This window comes from Corylus avellana, chromosome 3, assembly GCF_965113065.1.
Source record: "Corylus avellana chromosome 3, dhCorAvel1.hap1.2, whole genome shotgun sequence".
NCBI lineage: Eukaryota > Viridiplantae > Streptophyta > Magnoliopsida > Fagales > Betulaceae > Corylus > Corylus avellana.
The window spans coordinates 31,058,982-31,074,027 of record NC_142492.1 but is presented as its reverse complement, the minus strand read 5'-3'; the positions used below and the strand labels follow the sequence as shown (position 1 = coordinate 31,074,027).

The 15,046-nt window shown below is 35.7% G+C and overlaps 3 protein-coding genes across 5 annotated transcripts; 2 read left to right on the top strand and 1 right to left on the bottom strand.

Moving 5' to 3' along the window:
* The first annotated feature begins 362 nt into the window (after window positions 1-362).
* On the top strand, window positions 363-5,211 carry LOC132174817 (phosphoserine phosphatase, chloroplastic). 2 transcript variants are annotated; one of them, XM_059586504.2, is made up of 8 exons: window positions 363-482; window positions 1,114-1,344; window positions 1,616-1,748; window positions 1,832-1,939; window positions 3,444-3,537; window positions 4,084-4,233; window positions 4,311-4,364; window positions 4,821-5,211. In XM_059586504.2, exons 2-8 carry the CDS (start codon window positions 1,122-1,124, stop codon window positions 4,914-4,916), a joined length of 858 nt encoding a protein of 285 aa, XP_059442487.1. In that variant the 5' UTR covers window positions 363-482; window positions 1,114-1,121; the 3' UTR covers window positions 4,917-5,211. The 2 variants fall into 2 exon arrangements, with proteins under 2 accessions (XP_059442487.1, XP_059442486.1); XM_059586503.2 differs by having other exon boundaries at window positions 364-482; window positions 4,808-5,211.
* A 268-nt stretch (window positions 5,212-5,479) lies between these two features.
* Window positions 5,480-7,390, top strand: LOC148587082 (uncharacterized). 2 transcript variants are annotated; one of them, XM_088514877.1, is made up of 2 exons: window positions 5,480-6,376; window positions 6,475-7,390. In XM_088514877.1, exons 1-2 carry the CDS (start codon window positions 5,581-5,583, stop codon window positions 6,552-6,554), a joined length of 876 nt encoding a protein of 291 aa, XP_088371003.1. In that variant the 5' UTR covers window positions 5,480-5,580; the 3' UTR covers window positions 6,555-7,390. The 2 variants fall into 2 exon arrangements, with proteins under 2 accessions (XP_088371003.1, XP_088371002.1); XM_088514876.1 differs by having other exon boundaries at window positions 5,480-7,098; window positions 7,207-7,390.
* Window positions 7,391-12,712: 5,322 nt separating this feature from the next.
* LOC148587081 (uncharacterized) lies at window positions 12,713-14,541 on the bottom strand. The gene is made up of 3 exons (XM_088514480.1): window positions 13,945-14,541; window positions 12,854-13,846; window positions 12,713-12,733 (listed from the first exon to the last, which is right to left on the bottom strand). Exons 1-3 carry the CDS (start codon window positions 14,476-14,478, stop codon window positions 12,713-12,715), a joined length of 1,548 nt encoding a protein of 515 aa, XP_088370606.1. The 5' UTR covers window positions 14,479-14,541.
* Window positions 14,542-15,046: the final 505 nt, after the last annotated feature.

Genomic DNA, 15,046 nt, shown 5'->3' with positions numbered 1-15,046 from the left:
ATATATATATATATATATAAAAAGTGAAAATGGAGTGATGATCCCTCCCACATCGTTTCTGAAAGAAAGATGATGATCTCGTACAATTAGCTGACTCAAACATGTTATATGCAATTTGGAATCAAAATCACACGTATGATACATGTCATGTCATGTCATGTAATTTGAAGAATACATGTCATGATTTTTTAAGATAAAAATCATGTTTATGCCCAAGTTAAATAGTAAATTAATTGCTTCCTAATTACTGGACCCACGTCACCAAACAACACCACTGGGGCTGGGGCGGTGGTTGTTGAATGGGGCTATACAGTAATTTTGCTCCCAGAATTTGGGACCAATCAAACGCAGATTCTTTTCTTTATTACCAAACAGTAGGAGCTAAGCTACACAATACATCAGCTGCCGGAAGCAAAGAGATCTAAGGAGGAAAAGTTTGGAGCAAAATTCTACATTCACACCCTTTTTTCTCACGGTTACTGGTAATTACAGTGATCATTTTTATTATTGTTATTATTATATTTATATATGCTTTGATTTTCTCTCTTCATTTTCAAATTTTGCTTTCATCGTACACCATTTTAGCTTGCATGTGAGATTCATTTTATTCGTTTGTTTTTCTTAGTTTTTGGTTAATGCCCGTTTGGATTGCGAGAAAAGAAAAGGCGGGAATCCAAAAAGCGTTAAAATTTGGGTTTTTTTTTTGGTTTAGAACTTGAGAAAATTGATTTTTGTTTTTACGTCATTTTCTCTGCTACCCAAACGGAGGGTCTGGTGTTTTCTTTTCACTGCTTTCGGATCTGGAACTTAATATGAGGGTTATGAATCATTACTGCTTTAAAAATTGAAGTTGATAGTTGTTCCACGTTTTATCTTGTTTTCTTTATTTTTCGCTTTCATTGCTGCCAAAAGGTTCTTATTTTTAGTTTTATGATTTTTGTTTTACGTTTATTCGCTTAATTGTTGGTTTTGAATAAATGGGTATTTGTGTTTTTGTTGAATTAGTGTTTTTAGTTTGGTGTGCGATGGTTTGTGGCTGTTTTGGTATAGGAGCATTTGGGTAAAGATTGTTTCTTATTTGAATATTCTTATTTTCTGATCTGATGGAAACAGATAATTTGATGGAAAGGTTGATGAGTTCACAGACGGCACCATTTAGTGCTCAGTGTAGGCAACATAGCTCTCCGTTCCTTCCTGCATTTTCCCATCGATTTACAAGAAAATTGAATATCAGTCACATTGGGATGAACAAATCTCCTAAATCATTGAAATCAATTGCTGCTTCAGTTCAACCATTGGAAGCCTCAAAATTGGGCCACTTAAACAACACTCTGCCATCCAAAGGTTATGCTCAAGCAATGTCTTAGCATCTGTAATTTTTCAAGTTTGAAGGAAAAATGGGTTTAATTCTAAATCAGTGTACTCTTTTATTTAGTTGAGTTAAGTTTTGATTTATGTACAAAGATTGGAGTTGGCTTACCTAGATATCAATTTAAGAGCTTATGATACGAATTATTGAACTGTTTAAACATATACTATGTACTTTTTCCATGCAAATTTTGACAATTTTAGAATTTTTTTTCTGTGCTTGATGACTGCTAATTCAAATTTATAGACGTTCTTGAGTCATGGAGAAACGCCAATGCGGTGTGCTTTGATGTGGATAGCACAGTGTGCCTGGATGAGGGCATCGATGAACTTGCAGAATTTTGTGGAGCTGGAAAGGCTGTTGCAGAATGGACTTCTAGGTTGGATGTCCCACATTTGTTGGAACTACTTCAATTGGTTTGGTGTTAGTGTCTGTGCCTGATTTGGTTTCTGATTTTGCTAGAGCAATGAGTGGTTCTGTTCCTTTTGAGGAGGCCTTGGCTGCCAGGCTATCTTTGTTCAATCCTTCCTTTTCGCAAGTCCAGGACTTTCTTGAAAAGAGGCCCCCAAGGTATGAGGGATTTTTTAATTATCTGGAGCATGTTTTGACTTGTCTGCTTAATAAGGGTGAGCTGGATAGCTTGATTAGAAAAAGAATTGTATTCTGCATTGAGTTTTATGTAGCATATGAAGACATAATTCAGCAGTGGTCTATGGAAACATTACCATCTTGTGGATGGAGGAATAATATATGTTGTCCTTTATACAAAAATATATCTAAAGTTGATCTTAATTCTAAAAGGTGGGCCAAATTGGATGTTGTCAAGACACTCTGTGCTTGCACCAGATCATATAAAACATGGAGAAGCATCCAATTTTAATTGAGATTTCTGAACACTTCTTTTAGTGCATTATCCCTTGAATAGAGTTTGCTTTTATGTCAGGGTTTATGACTTTATGTATCATGTTTTATCCTCGCTTGGGCTGTTTTTTTTTTCCTTTATTTCTACTACGGTTAGACTTCTTGTTTTCTGTTCCATGTAGCTACATTTGAAATTGTCTGCTGCGTTAAGGGTTTCTGCGTTGCCAAATCATGAAGACGTTTTACTTTAGATTTTCTACTAGATTGTACAAAATGTTTTAGGGATTTTTCTGTCAAGGATTTGTGCTAATTGGATTCATATACTGAATTTGCTCATGGATTGTTCAGGACCAAAAAGGGAAAAACTGCAGCCTCTTAAACTTTTGTATGTATTTTCAATTCTTGACATGTAGGGCACATTTTCACTCTACTGCTAGTTTGACTGCATGGACCAAGCAAAGTTAATTCCATGTTTGCGTCCTTTATGGATTTATTTGTCAAATTATAACGGAAGAGACTCTTGCAGTCATCCTCTTAATAATTACAAGTTTTCTTGCAGCCACTATCACAAACATTAACTAAGCTCCCAAACATGTTAAATGACCTTTATGAAGCCACCTGCAAGTTTTGTACTTCATTCGTATAATTATTTCTGAAAATTTTCCCACCCCTTTCATGTAGTGAGTTGTTAGATTATTGTTGTTGTCGTTATCATCATTATCGTTATTGTTGTCGTTAGTTATCGTTAGTATTAGTGAGTTGTGACTTTCACCAAATATAAATGATACGTTTTAGAGAAGTGTTATGAGAATGAAACATGAAATTTGAAGTGTCAAATCTAAGGCTTGTCAACACTATTAACGTTATGGCTGTCATTGATTTCCAATTCACTGTATGTTGTTACGATCCTACTGTTAGTATAAGTAATTCAGTCATGCCATCAAACCAAAACTATTAACTGTCTATACAATGAGGGTTTTGTAAAAGGTTAGAAAACGACCAAAAGCTGAACAATGAAGCTTCGTAGACATAATTTCACTACATGCTATCCGAAACTACAACGATACATAGTGCTATATAGGATATGTTATAATTGTTGTTTTCTGTCTGTCTGTCTTTTTTTTTCATGGCAACTTGATGCCAGCAATGACCAATATTTTAAGTGTAATTTGAATGGAATGATAACTACCATTTCTATTTTTTTGATATATAGGCTTTCTCCTGGCATAGAAGAGTTTGTCAAGAAGTTGAAGGCTAAGAATATCACTGTTTACCTGATCTCTGGAGGCTTTCGTCAAATGATCAATGTATGCTGTCAACAATCGAATCTTTCATTTTTCCTGGAAGCATCCATTGAAGAATAAACACACACACACACTCAATTACCTTATTTAATTGGATAGTGATTGCGAGTAGTCAATCTTGGGAAACGGGAGCATGTGGTGGTGTTCTTACAACATTGTTGAATCACTGTTGCAGTGGACCCTAACATGACACACATGCCCCAACTGAGTTAAGGAATATGCTGGACTCTTTAAGTACAATTGATGATAACACTTGAGTACATACTATATTCTTGAGTAGAATTTTATGAGAAAATATCGAAAGAAAGAAGTTTGTGGTTTGTTCATGTAAAGCCCATATTCCTTCATGCCTTATGCTTCAAATGCGCCTTACACTTCAAATGCATTGAAGGTTAATGCCATTTTGTGATACATTCTATAGTCATACGACTCATAAGGTGTTTTTTATGTGGGCTCTGGCGTACAGCATCTATATCTGTTTTAAATTGGAGAATGAATCGAACATCAAAGTACTCTCTTTAATTTTTAATTAAACAACTTCCTCTGAAGCCTGTTGCGTCGATCCTTGGGGTTCCACCTGAAAACATTTTTGCCAATCAACTACTATTTGGAAGTGCTGGGGAGTTTGTGGGGTTTGACACTAAGGAGCCTACTTCAAGGAGTGGAGGAAAAGCCACTGCAGTCCAACAGATAAGAAAGGTAAATCCCTTGGCTGTTTGTGTAATATTTGTTTGTTAAGTGTGTTCTTTGCGAAGCTAATGAACTTGGTTTTCTAGGCTCATGAGTACAAGTCATTGGTCATGATTGGGGATGGGGCGACTGATCTTGAGGTAAGTTGTCCACACCTAAAATTGTCTACTTTTTGGCAAATTTCCATTAGAAACCTGCTGATGTACCTGATGTTTCTGTTCCATGAGTTTGAACATATCCATGTACGAGGAAATATATATATATAAGGAAATTTTTTGATGCTCAGCTTGCCTTAATAGATTTTGAGATCTGCCTCAAAAGTTATGTTACCATAGACTGCTCTTGTGGTCTATATAAGAGGAAATGTGTATATTAAGTCTAACTTGCTTCATAGTAACAGGCAAATTTGTACTTTTTTTCTCCTATTACAACAAGATTATGATTTTTTATGAGGTTCCAATTTGCTTTGAGAGTCGTCCGCGGTTATCTTCTATTATTATTATTATTATTATTATTATTTTTAAATCAGAATTTTCTACCAATGTAATATTTCTTTTCCTTTTTTTTTTGCTCTCATACATAGGCTCGTAAACCAGGAGGTGCAGACTTGTTTATTTGTTATGCTGGTGTCCAACTTCGAGAGGCTGTTGCAGCAAAAGCTGATTGGGTGGTTTTCAGTTTTAGAGATCTGATAAACTCCTTGGAATAGCTTGCAGTTTTCTGGGTCTTGTTATATATATATATTTTTTAAAAATTGATAATTAATTATTTTTGGGATCACTGATCACTTGCAATATAAAGGTGTATTCATCCCTCCCGTTATTGCTAGGTTATAATTTTTATTTTTTTTCTTTGATGGGCAATATATAAAACTTATATGAGAAGACTAAAGAGTTATTATTTGATGCCCACTTGAGTTGTGTATCCAATTGTATTTGGTTCAACCCATGGGACAGATGGGGATATAAAAATTTTGTGTTTTTTTTTTTCGTTGAATGTTACAGTGTGAGAGCAAACAAAAGAGAGAGCAAGAGAATTGGTAAGCTTTGATTGTTTTATTTTTTATTTTTTATTTTAAACTGAGAAAGGAATTTGTGATGCAATTAATGTATGTACGATTGTTTGTTGTACACTTGTGCGTAACTAATAGAGGCCCAACTAACTTCATGATTCAAGTGGAATGCAAAATGGGCCAAAGCCCACTAATCCAACTAAGAATAGTATTTTTTTTTTTTTTTATTTCTCCTTCCATAATAAGCCCTTCGATCACTCCCAATAAATTAACGCCGCTGCCCTTTTCTCCTTCACCTTCTCTTTCCTACCAAAGTCACGCCGAAACAATCCCTAATTTCTTCTATGGATGAATCCATGCCAAATAGCAGAAAAAGAGAATACTATTCCATTGATGAATTCGTGCCAAATATTAGAAGAAGAGAATACTCTGGAAGCACCAAGACTTCCTTGGCCGATGCTTCTAAGACTCCGACCACACTACCGGTACAGGAGCCCTCTCCGTCACCAACCGAAATTCTATATAATCTCCCACCCAAATTTTCTTACGACATCTTTTTCAGTGCGGAACTTCTCTGCTCCACCGACTATGAAGATAGTGACGATGAAGATTGTGACTATGAAGATAGTGACGGGGAATTTGACGATTCGAACTGGTATAAGATCCATATTCATGCCGATGGTCCTGCCGAGTTATACCCAGAACCGGTCCTTGCATGTTGGGCAGGAAAACTTCCCAACGACGTTAGCTTTGCAGCCCTAGGCTCCCATATATACAGATTTGGTGGGGCGACTAATAGTCTGTCGGGAATGGGCATTCGGGACGTGTATAAATTACAGGTTTTTCCATGTGTCGCCAATGATTGGGTGCCTGTTTCTCCTATGTTATCTCCGAGAATTTGCCCTTACGTTTCGGTTTTAGGGAATAAGATTTTTGTTTGCAATTATTTTGGTTATGATGAGGATGAACTTTCTGATTCTGACGAACTTTCTGATTCTGATAGTTTTCCTTGGGGTGAGGTTTTTGATCCCGTCAATGAAAAATGGGAAGCCATCCCTAATCCTCCGTTTCTTCCATTTTTGAGATGTGTCATAGCTCTCGAGAATCCAGACAGGATTCTGGTCTATCTCCTTGATAGAGGTAGCGATGATGATATCAATAGCAATAGCGATAGCGATGATGATAGCAATAGCAATAGCGATAGCAGTTGTGATAGGCTCTATTTGTATAACATGCAGCATGGAGGATCTTGGACGCATCTGACTCGGAGCTTTGGTCCCTCCCTATTTATCTGGGAAGCAAGCGTAATTGTAGGTAATACTATATACTGGGTCGGACTCGATCTCAAAGATGAGATTCAATTGTTTGCCTACAATATTGACTTGGATATGTGTCTAGATGCACCTCTTAAAGTTGTGGGAATGGATCTGTGTCTAGAAGGATGTCTTAAAGATGTGGTGCGAATAAATGATGTTGTTGCCTTCATCCATATGGAGAATCAAAGGTTCTGCTTCTTAAAACGGGAAGTACTTGATCATTATCTTTACTGTGTTATAGCTGATGTTTCTCAGATCCCCGAGAGGAAGACTTTAAATATATCGGTGGTGTGGAAAAAAAAATATGCCATGGAATCCGCTAAATTGTCAAATTTGCTTGTACTATAAGTTTCTTGTTTTCCCATTTGATTTGAAATATTGAAAATCTATAATAGTTTGTTGCTTCCCCTTTGGGCGAGTCTGTGTTCTTGTTTTATTTTTTATTTTTTGAAATAATGTGTTTATGTCTTGTGTAAGTGCTAATGGGTGTTAAACTTGCAGGCGTAATGGAGCAGATTATGGGCAGATTGTGGCTTAATATGTTAGGTATTCTCTATTTGTTCCATGTTCTTATGCAATCTCTATTAATATGTTTTGTTTTTTCTTCGTTCTTTTGTGTTTTTTAACTGTAATTATAGTACCATCTAACTGTAGATGCCTCTAAGTATCATATGGATAAGTAAGAAAAAGAAGAAAGATGGCATTTTTGGGATCACTGATCACTTGCAATATAAAGGTGTATTCATCCCTCCCGTTATTGCTAGGTTATAATTTTTACTTTTTTATTGATGGGCAATATATAAAACTTATATGAGAAGAATAAAGAGTTATTATTTGATGCCCACTTGTGTATCCAATTCTATTTGGTTCAACCCATGGGACAGATGGGGATATAAAAATTTTGTGTGTGTGTGTGTGTTTTTTTTTTGTTGAATGTTACAATGTGAGCAAACAAGAGAGAGAGAGAGAGAATTGGTAATGCTTCTTGAATATTGAATATTTATAGGCCTTAGCTGTTGGAGGCTAAGTTTTGAACCATTTCATGGTTATAATTTAAAACAAGATGAATGCACACCATAACATACATGATGCTCCCAAATGCCGCACTAGAGTAAGGTACATAAAATTAGAGGAATTTTTTGAATGACTCTTAACAAATAAACCCTTAGCCTAATTGTCAATACATTTTCCATTCTATCTTGTCATCGACTCCATAGAATTCAATCAGATTTAACATCCCAATTTATGATCTTAAAACCCTAGGGTCCTCAAATAAAAAGTGTTATAAACCCTATGGTTAACCGCCCTCGTCACGTATGGAGGGAATTGGATTTTGGAGCTTTGATTGTTTTGTTTTTTATTTTTTATTTTAAACAGTTAAAGGAATTTGTGATGTAATTAATCTATGTACGATTGTTGTGTTTGTGCGTAACTAATAGAGGCCCAACTAACTTCATGATTCAAGCGGAATGCAAAATGGGCCAAAGCCCACTAATCCAACTAAGCATAGTTTTTTTTTTTTTTTTATTTCTCTTTCCATCGACTTAATAAGCCCTTCGATCACTCCCAATAAATTAACGCCGCTGCCATTTTGTCCTTCACCTTCTTTTTCCCACCAAATTCACGCAGAAACAACCCCTAATTTCTTCTATGGATGAATTCATGCTAAATACCAGAAAAAGAGAATACTACTCCATCGATGAATTCATGCCAAATATTAGAAGAAGAGAATAGTCTGGAACGACCAAGTCTTCCTTGGCCGAAGCTTCTTCTAAGACTTATGTTAGTGGGTCGGAAATGGGCACTCGGGACGTGGGATGTGTATAAATTATAGGTTTTTCCATGTGTCGCCAATGATTGGGTCCTTGTTTCTCCTATGTTATCTATGTGAATTTGCCCTTACGTTTCGGTTATAGGGAATAAGATTTTTGTTTGTAATTATTCTGATTATGATGAGGATGAACATTCTGATTCTGACAGTTTTCCTTGGGGTTAGGTTTTTGATCCTGTCAATGAAAAATCAAACATGGGAATACATCCTAATCTTCCATTTCTTCCCTTTTCGCAATGTCAAGTCATAGCTCTCCAGAATCCAGACAAACAGGATTCTTGTCTATCTCCTTGTTCGAAAGCAAATTAATCGAACACTTAACTAACTGTTTCCTAGTATATGCACAAAAATATTAGATGCTTTATTGAAGTATTTTCATTGTAAGAAAAGTTTTTGCTGTTGTGCTTGAGTTGTTCAGTATGAAATCCGATAAACTTAGGTACAGAATCTAAGTTTATGGAAAACTAAAAAAAAAAAAACTACTTATTTATTTATTATTATGATTAAAGTTTTTTTTTTTTTTTTTTAATTTTTATATAGAACATTCGTCTGTTTTTAAAGCACATAGATTAGTTACACGCAAATGCTAAAAATCAATTGGAAATATGGAAATTCAACCGTAAAGGAGACATTAAGTGCTTCAAAGAAAGCGGGAGGAAGGTGGTAAGAACGATTGCTCATTATGTCTGTGGGTTACAGCAGCCTCGTTGCTTTGTGGTGATATTTTTCGAAGAGTACACGTTCATCTACCTTCTGTGTCCTTTACATTTCCCTTTCAACCTACAAAGTCGGTGAATAATAAGGTTCTACTTTTAGAAGGCGTAAGAACAGATGTCGAACACTTCCGATTTTTTGTTACGATGCAGATTCTGAAAGCTGGAAATCATTTGTCACCTTTGTCGGATGATCTTAAATTATTTTTTTTTCTTTTGTTTTTTCGACTCACTTTTCAAAGGTTTTGATATCAAGGAGGTCCAAAGTTGTACTGCACTACAACTTCATGCAACGCGTTATTGATGTGTTTTCATTGTAACAAAAGTTTTCCTCATCATTTAGCTGTTGTATAGAGGATGAGTCATTAAGTTTTAAATCTGATAAACCGAGGTACAGAATCTAAGTTGATGGAAAACAAAAAATAAAAAAAATATGGTTATTTATTTATTATTATGACTAAATTTATTTTTTTTTTTTATTGAACATTCGTCAGTTTTTAGAACACTTGGACCAGTTAGATGCAATTATGCAAATGCTAAAAATCAATTGAAAATAAGAAAATTTAACTATAAAGGAGACATTAAGGGCTTTGAAGAGAGCGGGAGGAAGGTGGTAAGGACGGTTGCTCATTATATCTGTGGGTTACACCAGTTTCGTTGTTTTTGTGGTGATATTTTTCGGAAAGTACAAATTCATCAACCTTCTATGGTAGAAGAATGAGATCTCGAAAGAAAAATTAATCGAACACCACATCGACTGTTTCCCAGTATATGCGCAAAAATATTAGACGCGTTATTGATGTGTTTTCATTGTAAGAAAAGTTTTTCTCATCATTTAGATGTTGTAAAGAGGATGAGTTGTTCAATTTTAAATCCGACAAACCTAGGTACATAATCTAAGTTGAAAAATAAAAATAAATAAATAAATAAAAGAAAAAACTGCTTATTTATTTATTAGGGTAAAGTCCACTTACCCCCCTCAAACTACTACTACATTGACAATGTCCCCCCTAAACTTTCAATTGCGACAATGTCCCCCCCAAACTACCACTAGAATGACAATGTCCCCCCTTCGTCAAATAAAACCGTTAGTACTAACGGCAGGGGCATACTGGTCTTTTCAATGAAATCTAAATGTCTAAAATAACCTTAACAATTACTTTAAACATTTCAACACTTAAAACGACGTCATACCCATTGGCCAAAGAAACCCAAAACACCCGGTCTTCTTCTTCTTCCCTAATATTCTCTTCTAGTCTTCTTCTTCCCCCATTCTTCTCAGCACAATTTCTGTACTTGCAGGAGCATGATTTTCGCTGCTCAAAACGATGTCATACAATTTCTATACTTGCAGGAGCATGATTTTGTAGGAGTATGATTTTTGCTGCTCAAAACGCTGTCACTGCTTGGAAAATGGCAGAGAAAATAAATGCAGAACTCCAAGCGTGAATGTAATCCAACCCGAGTAAATATACTGTGACTCATCTATTTTATGTTGGACGTTAATTTGGCATACATGTATGAAGGACAATTTCTATACCTTTAAGGCTTGACAAGCAATTGGTTGTCAAGCAATTGGTTGGGTCCATGAAACAGAGCATATCTATTGTAATGGCAGATCAGTTTATTTTTTAATGAGATTCAGTGAGCTTCTTCTCTACATGCACTGACTATTGAGACGATTGAGATTGAACTATTTCTCAACGGGCGTTTAAGGCTTGACAAGCAATTGATTGGATCCATGGAAATAACTCTATAGAAGTCCAACCTGAACTCTTTAATTGGGTGAAAGAGCTATATGTCTAGGAAATTATCCAAGCATACTGTCATCTACGTACATGTATCTGGAAAACTTTTAGATACCCATAAGTATGCACTTTAGGTGTTTGATAAATTGACTAAATGTCAATTGGTTAATATATATATTTTTTTCTAATTTAATTGGTTAATTGTATATACAATAAACATCTAAAAATAGTTGTTTTACCAAAAGCAGAAGCTTTGCAAGATTTTATATTTTGCTTTCAATTCTCCATTTTGATCCTAATTATGTGACTCATCTAGTCATCTGTATGTTTTTTAGTAAACAAAAAAAAATGGTTTCTAACTAATTTACTTTCATTTTCTTTTTCTTCGTGAACCAAAAAAAAAAAAGGTTGCATGATTTATGTTGTTTTAGTGGAGTGTTGTGATTTACCATGTTCCAATTAAAAACAACACCATCAGGCCATCAAAATGTAATATGGATGTCCATGTGAGTGTTGAGAGAAGAAGCAACACAAGACCATCAAACACAAAACTCAGTATAAATTAAGATAAAATCACAAGCATTTAAAGTTTGAACATCAACTTACAATTGACTGTCAGCATCATTATTGCAAAATTATGTTAGACGCTTGACAAACTTAAGAAGCATATAAAATGCGTCCCTTGACTCACAAAAGCCTCTATATCCACTAACCCCTAAAAATATTTCATTTGTCACCTAGATATCAAAGTTGAAGCAGAAGCAATGCCAAAATAAAGTGGAGATCCCAATGTAAATTACTCCAAGAAGAGTATGTACACCCTGCCCACCAACACCAAAACCCAAAACAAATATACCCAAATACACACTTGAAACTAAAACATTTAACATTTCCAATTGGGCTTGTTTTTGCTCCTCTTTGCATGTGCCTCGTCCACTGCATCTTTGACAACTCGTTTTCCTTTTGCAACACCCTTCTTGGATGTTATTGGTCCTGGAGCTGGAGCTGGAACCTTCTTTGTAGGAGCCTGCTTTGCAAAAATGAATTAGTACGAGAAATAAAAAATTTCATTGAAGTAAATTACTAGTGCACAATTAAAATATAAGTCACATTGTGCTAGGCATGAGTGTAGCTTATAGCTTGGAGCATACCACTGATGATTTGTTTGGTCTCTTTTCTGGCCTTCCAACACCTGTGGATCTCATATTATGTTCTAACTGCACGAATGGATTATTATTCAAGTCCCAGTGTGGCATCAGTGAGATCTGATTAAAAAAAAAAAAAAAAATGAGATTAGTTATATTTATATTGCAGGAAAGTGAAAAACTAACTACCCTAAAAAAAGTTCATAATGTTTAGACAATGTAAAATCACCTCTGATATCTCATATGGTCTGCTTTCTGGTCTTCCAACCCCTATGGACCCCATCTCTTGTTCTGACTGCACTGATGGATTAGTATTTGAGTCCCATTGTGGCAATAGTGTGATCTGATTTATTTATATAAAAAAAAATAAAATAAAAAATAAAAAATTAGTTATATTTACATTGCAGGAAATTGAAAAACTAACTACCCTAAAAAACTTCATAGTGTTCAAACAATGTAAAATCACCTCTGATCTCTCATATGGTCTGCTTTTTGGTCTTCCAACCCCTATGGACCCCATCTCTTGTTCTGACTGCACTGATGGATTAGCATTTGAGTCCCGCTGTGGCATTAGTGTGATCTGATTTATTTATTTATTTTTTATTTTTTTAAAAAAAGATTAGTTATATTTACACTGCAGGAAATTGACAAACTAACTACCCTAAAAAACTTCATAGTGTTCAGACAATGTAAAATCACCTCTGATCTCTCATATGGTATGTCTCATTGTGGCATTAGTGTGATCTTTTTTTTAAAAAAAAATTAATTAAAAAAAGAAAAGAAAAAAAGAACAGTTATATATACATTATAGGAAAGTGAACAAACTAATCTAAATTTGGTACAATAGAATGTGGTTTAACTTACATCATCCAAACTCCTGTTTGTTCTAGCATGTTCTGCAGTCCAATTTCTTTGAGCTTTCCTTATTGCATCTTGCCTCTTCTTAACGGGACATGTTCTTGTGTTGTGACCCACCTTTCTACATTTTGAACATTGCATAGTAATACCACCTTTTCTAATCCTATTTGGATTCTTTGGCTCATCAGGCCCCCTCCTCCTTACTTTTTTAGGCCTACCAGGTGTTACTCTATACTTAGGTGGTTCTATCTTCTCCATGTCGGTCTTAACCCATTGCTCTTCACTAGGCATAGGATACACTATTGGCTCATATGCTTTTAAATACATTTCCTTGCTATAATAGTGGTCAACATAATCCTCAGGATTTCCACCATCATATAATATAGCTGAAAATGCATGAGCGCATGGGATACCAACCATCTCCCACTTCCTACAACTACACGTTTTCTTCCCCAAGTCAACCACAAAACTTTTACCCTTGCAATCTACCTCAAATAATCCATTCCCTGCATAGGTTGATGTACAATAAGCTGCTTTATCTCCCTCAGCCTCAATCTTCTCAACTATCCTTGGGCCGAATTTTCCTTTCATAGCTTTAATACCCTCCTTCTTCACTTGATACCTCCTCATTAATTTCTTCCTAATCCCCTCGAACATATGTAAGATTGGCTTGTCCCTGAATTTTAAAATGTAGGCGTTCCAACTTTCACAAAGGTTGTTGACCAACAGGTCACACTTTGAGTAAGAATGGAAGTATGCCCTACACCATGTATGTGGATCAACTTTTGCAAGGTAATCATACGCCTTCTGACTTATTTGCTTCAATTCTTCCATATGTGCAAGACATTCAGCCTCCGTATATGCCGCAGCTATCTTCCAAAGTTTATCCTTTAGTAATACTCCTCGATTACCATCATTTCTAAAATTATCGTACAAATGCTGGACACATGTTCGATGGTCAGACATAGGCAATACTTGCGCGAAGCTTGGAATAAGTCCCTACAAATATCAAACAAAAAATACTTATATAGTAGACATTAAGCACGTATCAATACAAAAGCATAAAAAAAAATAGCAACAAATTACAATCAACTGACCTTTTGGCGATCTGAGATGAAAGTCCACCCATGTGTCGAGCCACATTGACCAAGATCACCCACAAGTGTTTCCAAGAACCATGACCAGCTGTCTTTCGTCTCAGCTTCTACAACTGCCATTGCTATGGGGTACATGTTATTATTGGCATCCCTGCTAACTGCACTTATGAGTTGTCCCTTATGAGGGCCCTTGAGAAAACAAGCATCTACCCCAATTACAGGCCTACAACCTACTTTGAACCCTGCTTTCATGGCTGCTAAGGAGATATACATCCTTTGGAATCTTGGTGGCAATTCAAACATTGGTCTTTCAACCCTCAATAGTACACAGCTACCAACATTTGTTTTCCTAATAGTTGCAGCATAGTCCCACAATCGATGGTATTGTTCATCTAACTTCCCAAATATTTTTGACTTTGCCTTTCTTCTAGCCCTGTAAAGCTTTCTATCATTCACATCAACATTCCACTTATCTTTCACCTTTTCTTGGAGGGCTTTTATTGGCAAATCAGGTTGGGTTCTAAACTCACCCATTAATTTATCAGTTATCCAAGTAGAATTTATGATATTATTCTTGTACTGCCTCGTGCATGAATGCTTCGGCTTCAAAGACCTTACTTGAAATGTCTCTTCGCCCTTCACTTGACGCCCATATACTCTATACTCACAACTACTATCTTTGCATACTATACACACCCTATCCTTATCATTTTTCTTGAAAACTATATCCTTCCCCCTTAATACATTATATTGTCTAATAGCTTCCCTGAACGTATACACATCTGGAAATCTATCTCCATTCTCCACGTTTGGATTAATCAAGTCAATTGTTTGGAATGTGCGACACCTAGTCACACATTTAGGTAGGGATGACACATCTTCATCACTACCACGAGGGGACTCTAATATATCACTCGGATAATCATATGACTTATCATCATCATCATCTGATGATGATGATGATGAGAATGAGTGAACCTCCTTACCCTTAGATGTGCCTGCATTTGAGATGTCATCAACATTTGAGTTGTTGTACGCAACCATTTGTGACCCATCACCCACATCGCTTCTATCACCCCCCACCGCATCAACTTCTAACTCA

Excerpts from the sequence above, each read along its gene's own strand:
- LOC148587082 (XM_088514876.1), top strand. The coding sequence starts at position 5,581 with ATGGATGAATCCATGCCAAATAGCAGAAAAAGAGAATACTATTCCATT.
- LOC148587081 (XM_088514480.1), bottom strand. The coding sequence starts at position 14,478 with ATGGGTGAGTTTAGAACCCAACCTGATTTGCCAATAAAAGCCCTCCAA. Across the intron at positions 13,847-13,944 it reads TCATCTCAGATCGCCAAAAG|GGACTTATTCCAAGCTTCGC; the intron begins GTCAGTTGATTG and ends TGATATTTGTAG. Across the intron at positions 12,734-12,853 it reads CAAACAGGAGTTTGGATGAT|ATCACACTAATGCCACAATG; the intron begins GTAAGTTAAACC and ends TTTAAAAAAAAG.
- LOC132174817 (XM_059586503.2), top strand. The coding sequence starts at position 1,122 with ATGGAAAGGTTGATGAGTTCACAGACGGCACCATTTAGTGCTCAGTGT. Across the intron at positions 3,538-4,083 it reads GCTTTCGTCAAATGATCAAT|CCTGTTGCGTCGATCCTTGG; the intron begins GTATGCTGTCAA and ends CTTCCTCTGAAG. Across the intron at positions 4,365-4,807 it reads ATGGGGCGACTGATCTTGAG|GCTCGTAAACCAGGAGGTGC; the intron begins GTAAGTTGTCCA and ends TCTCATACATAG.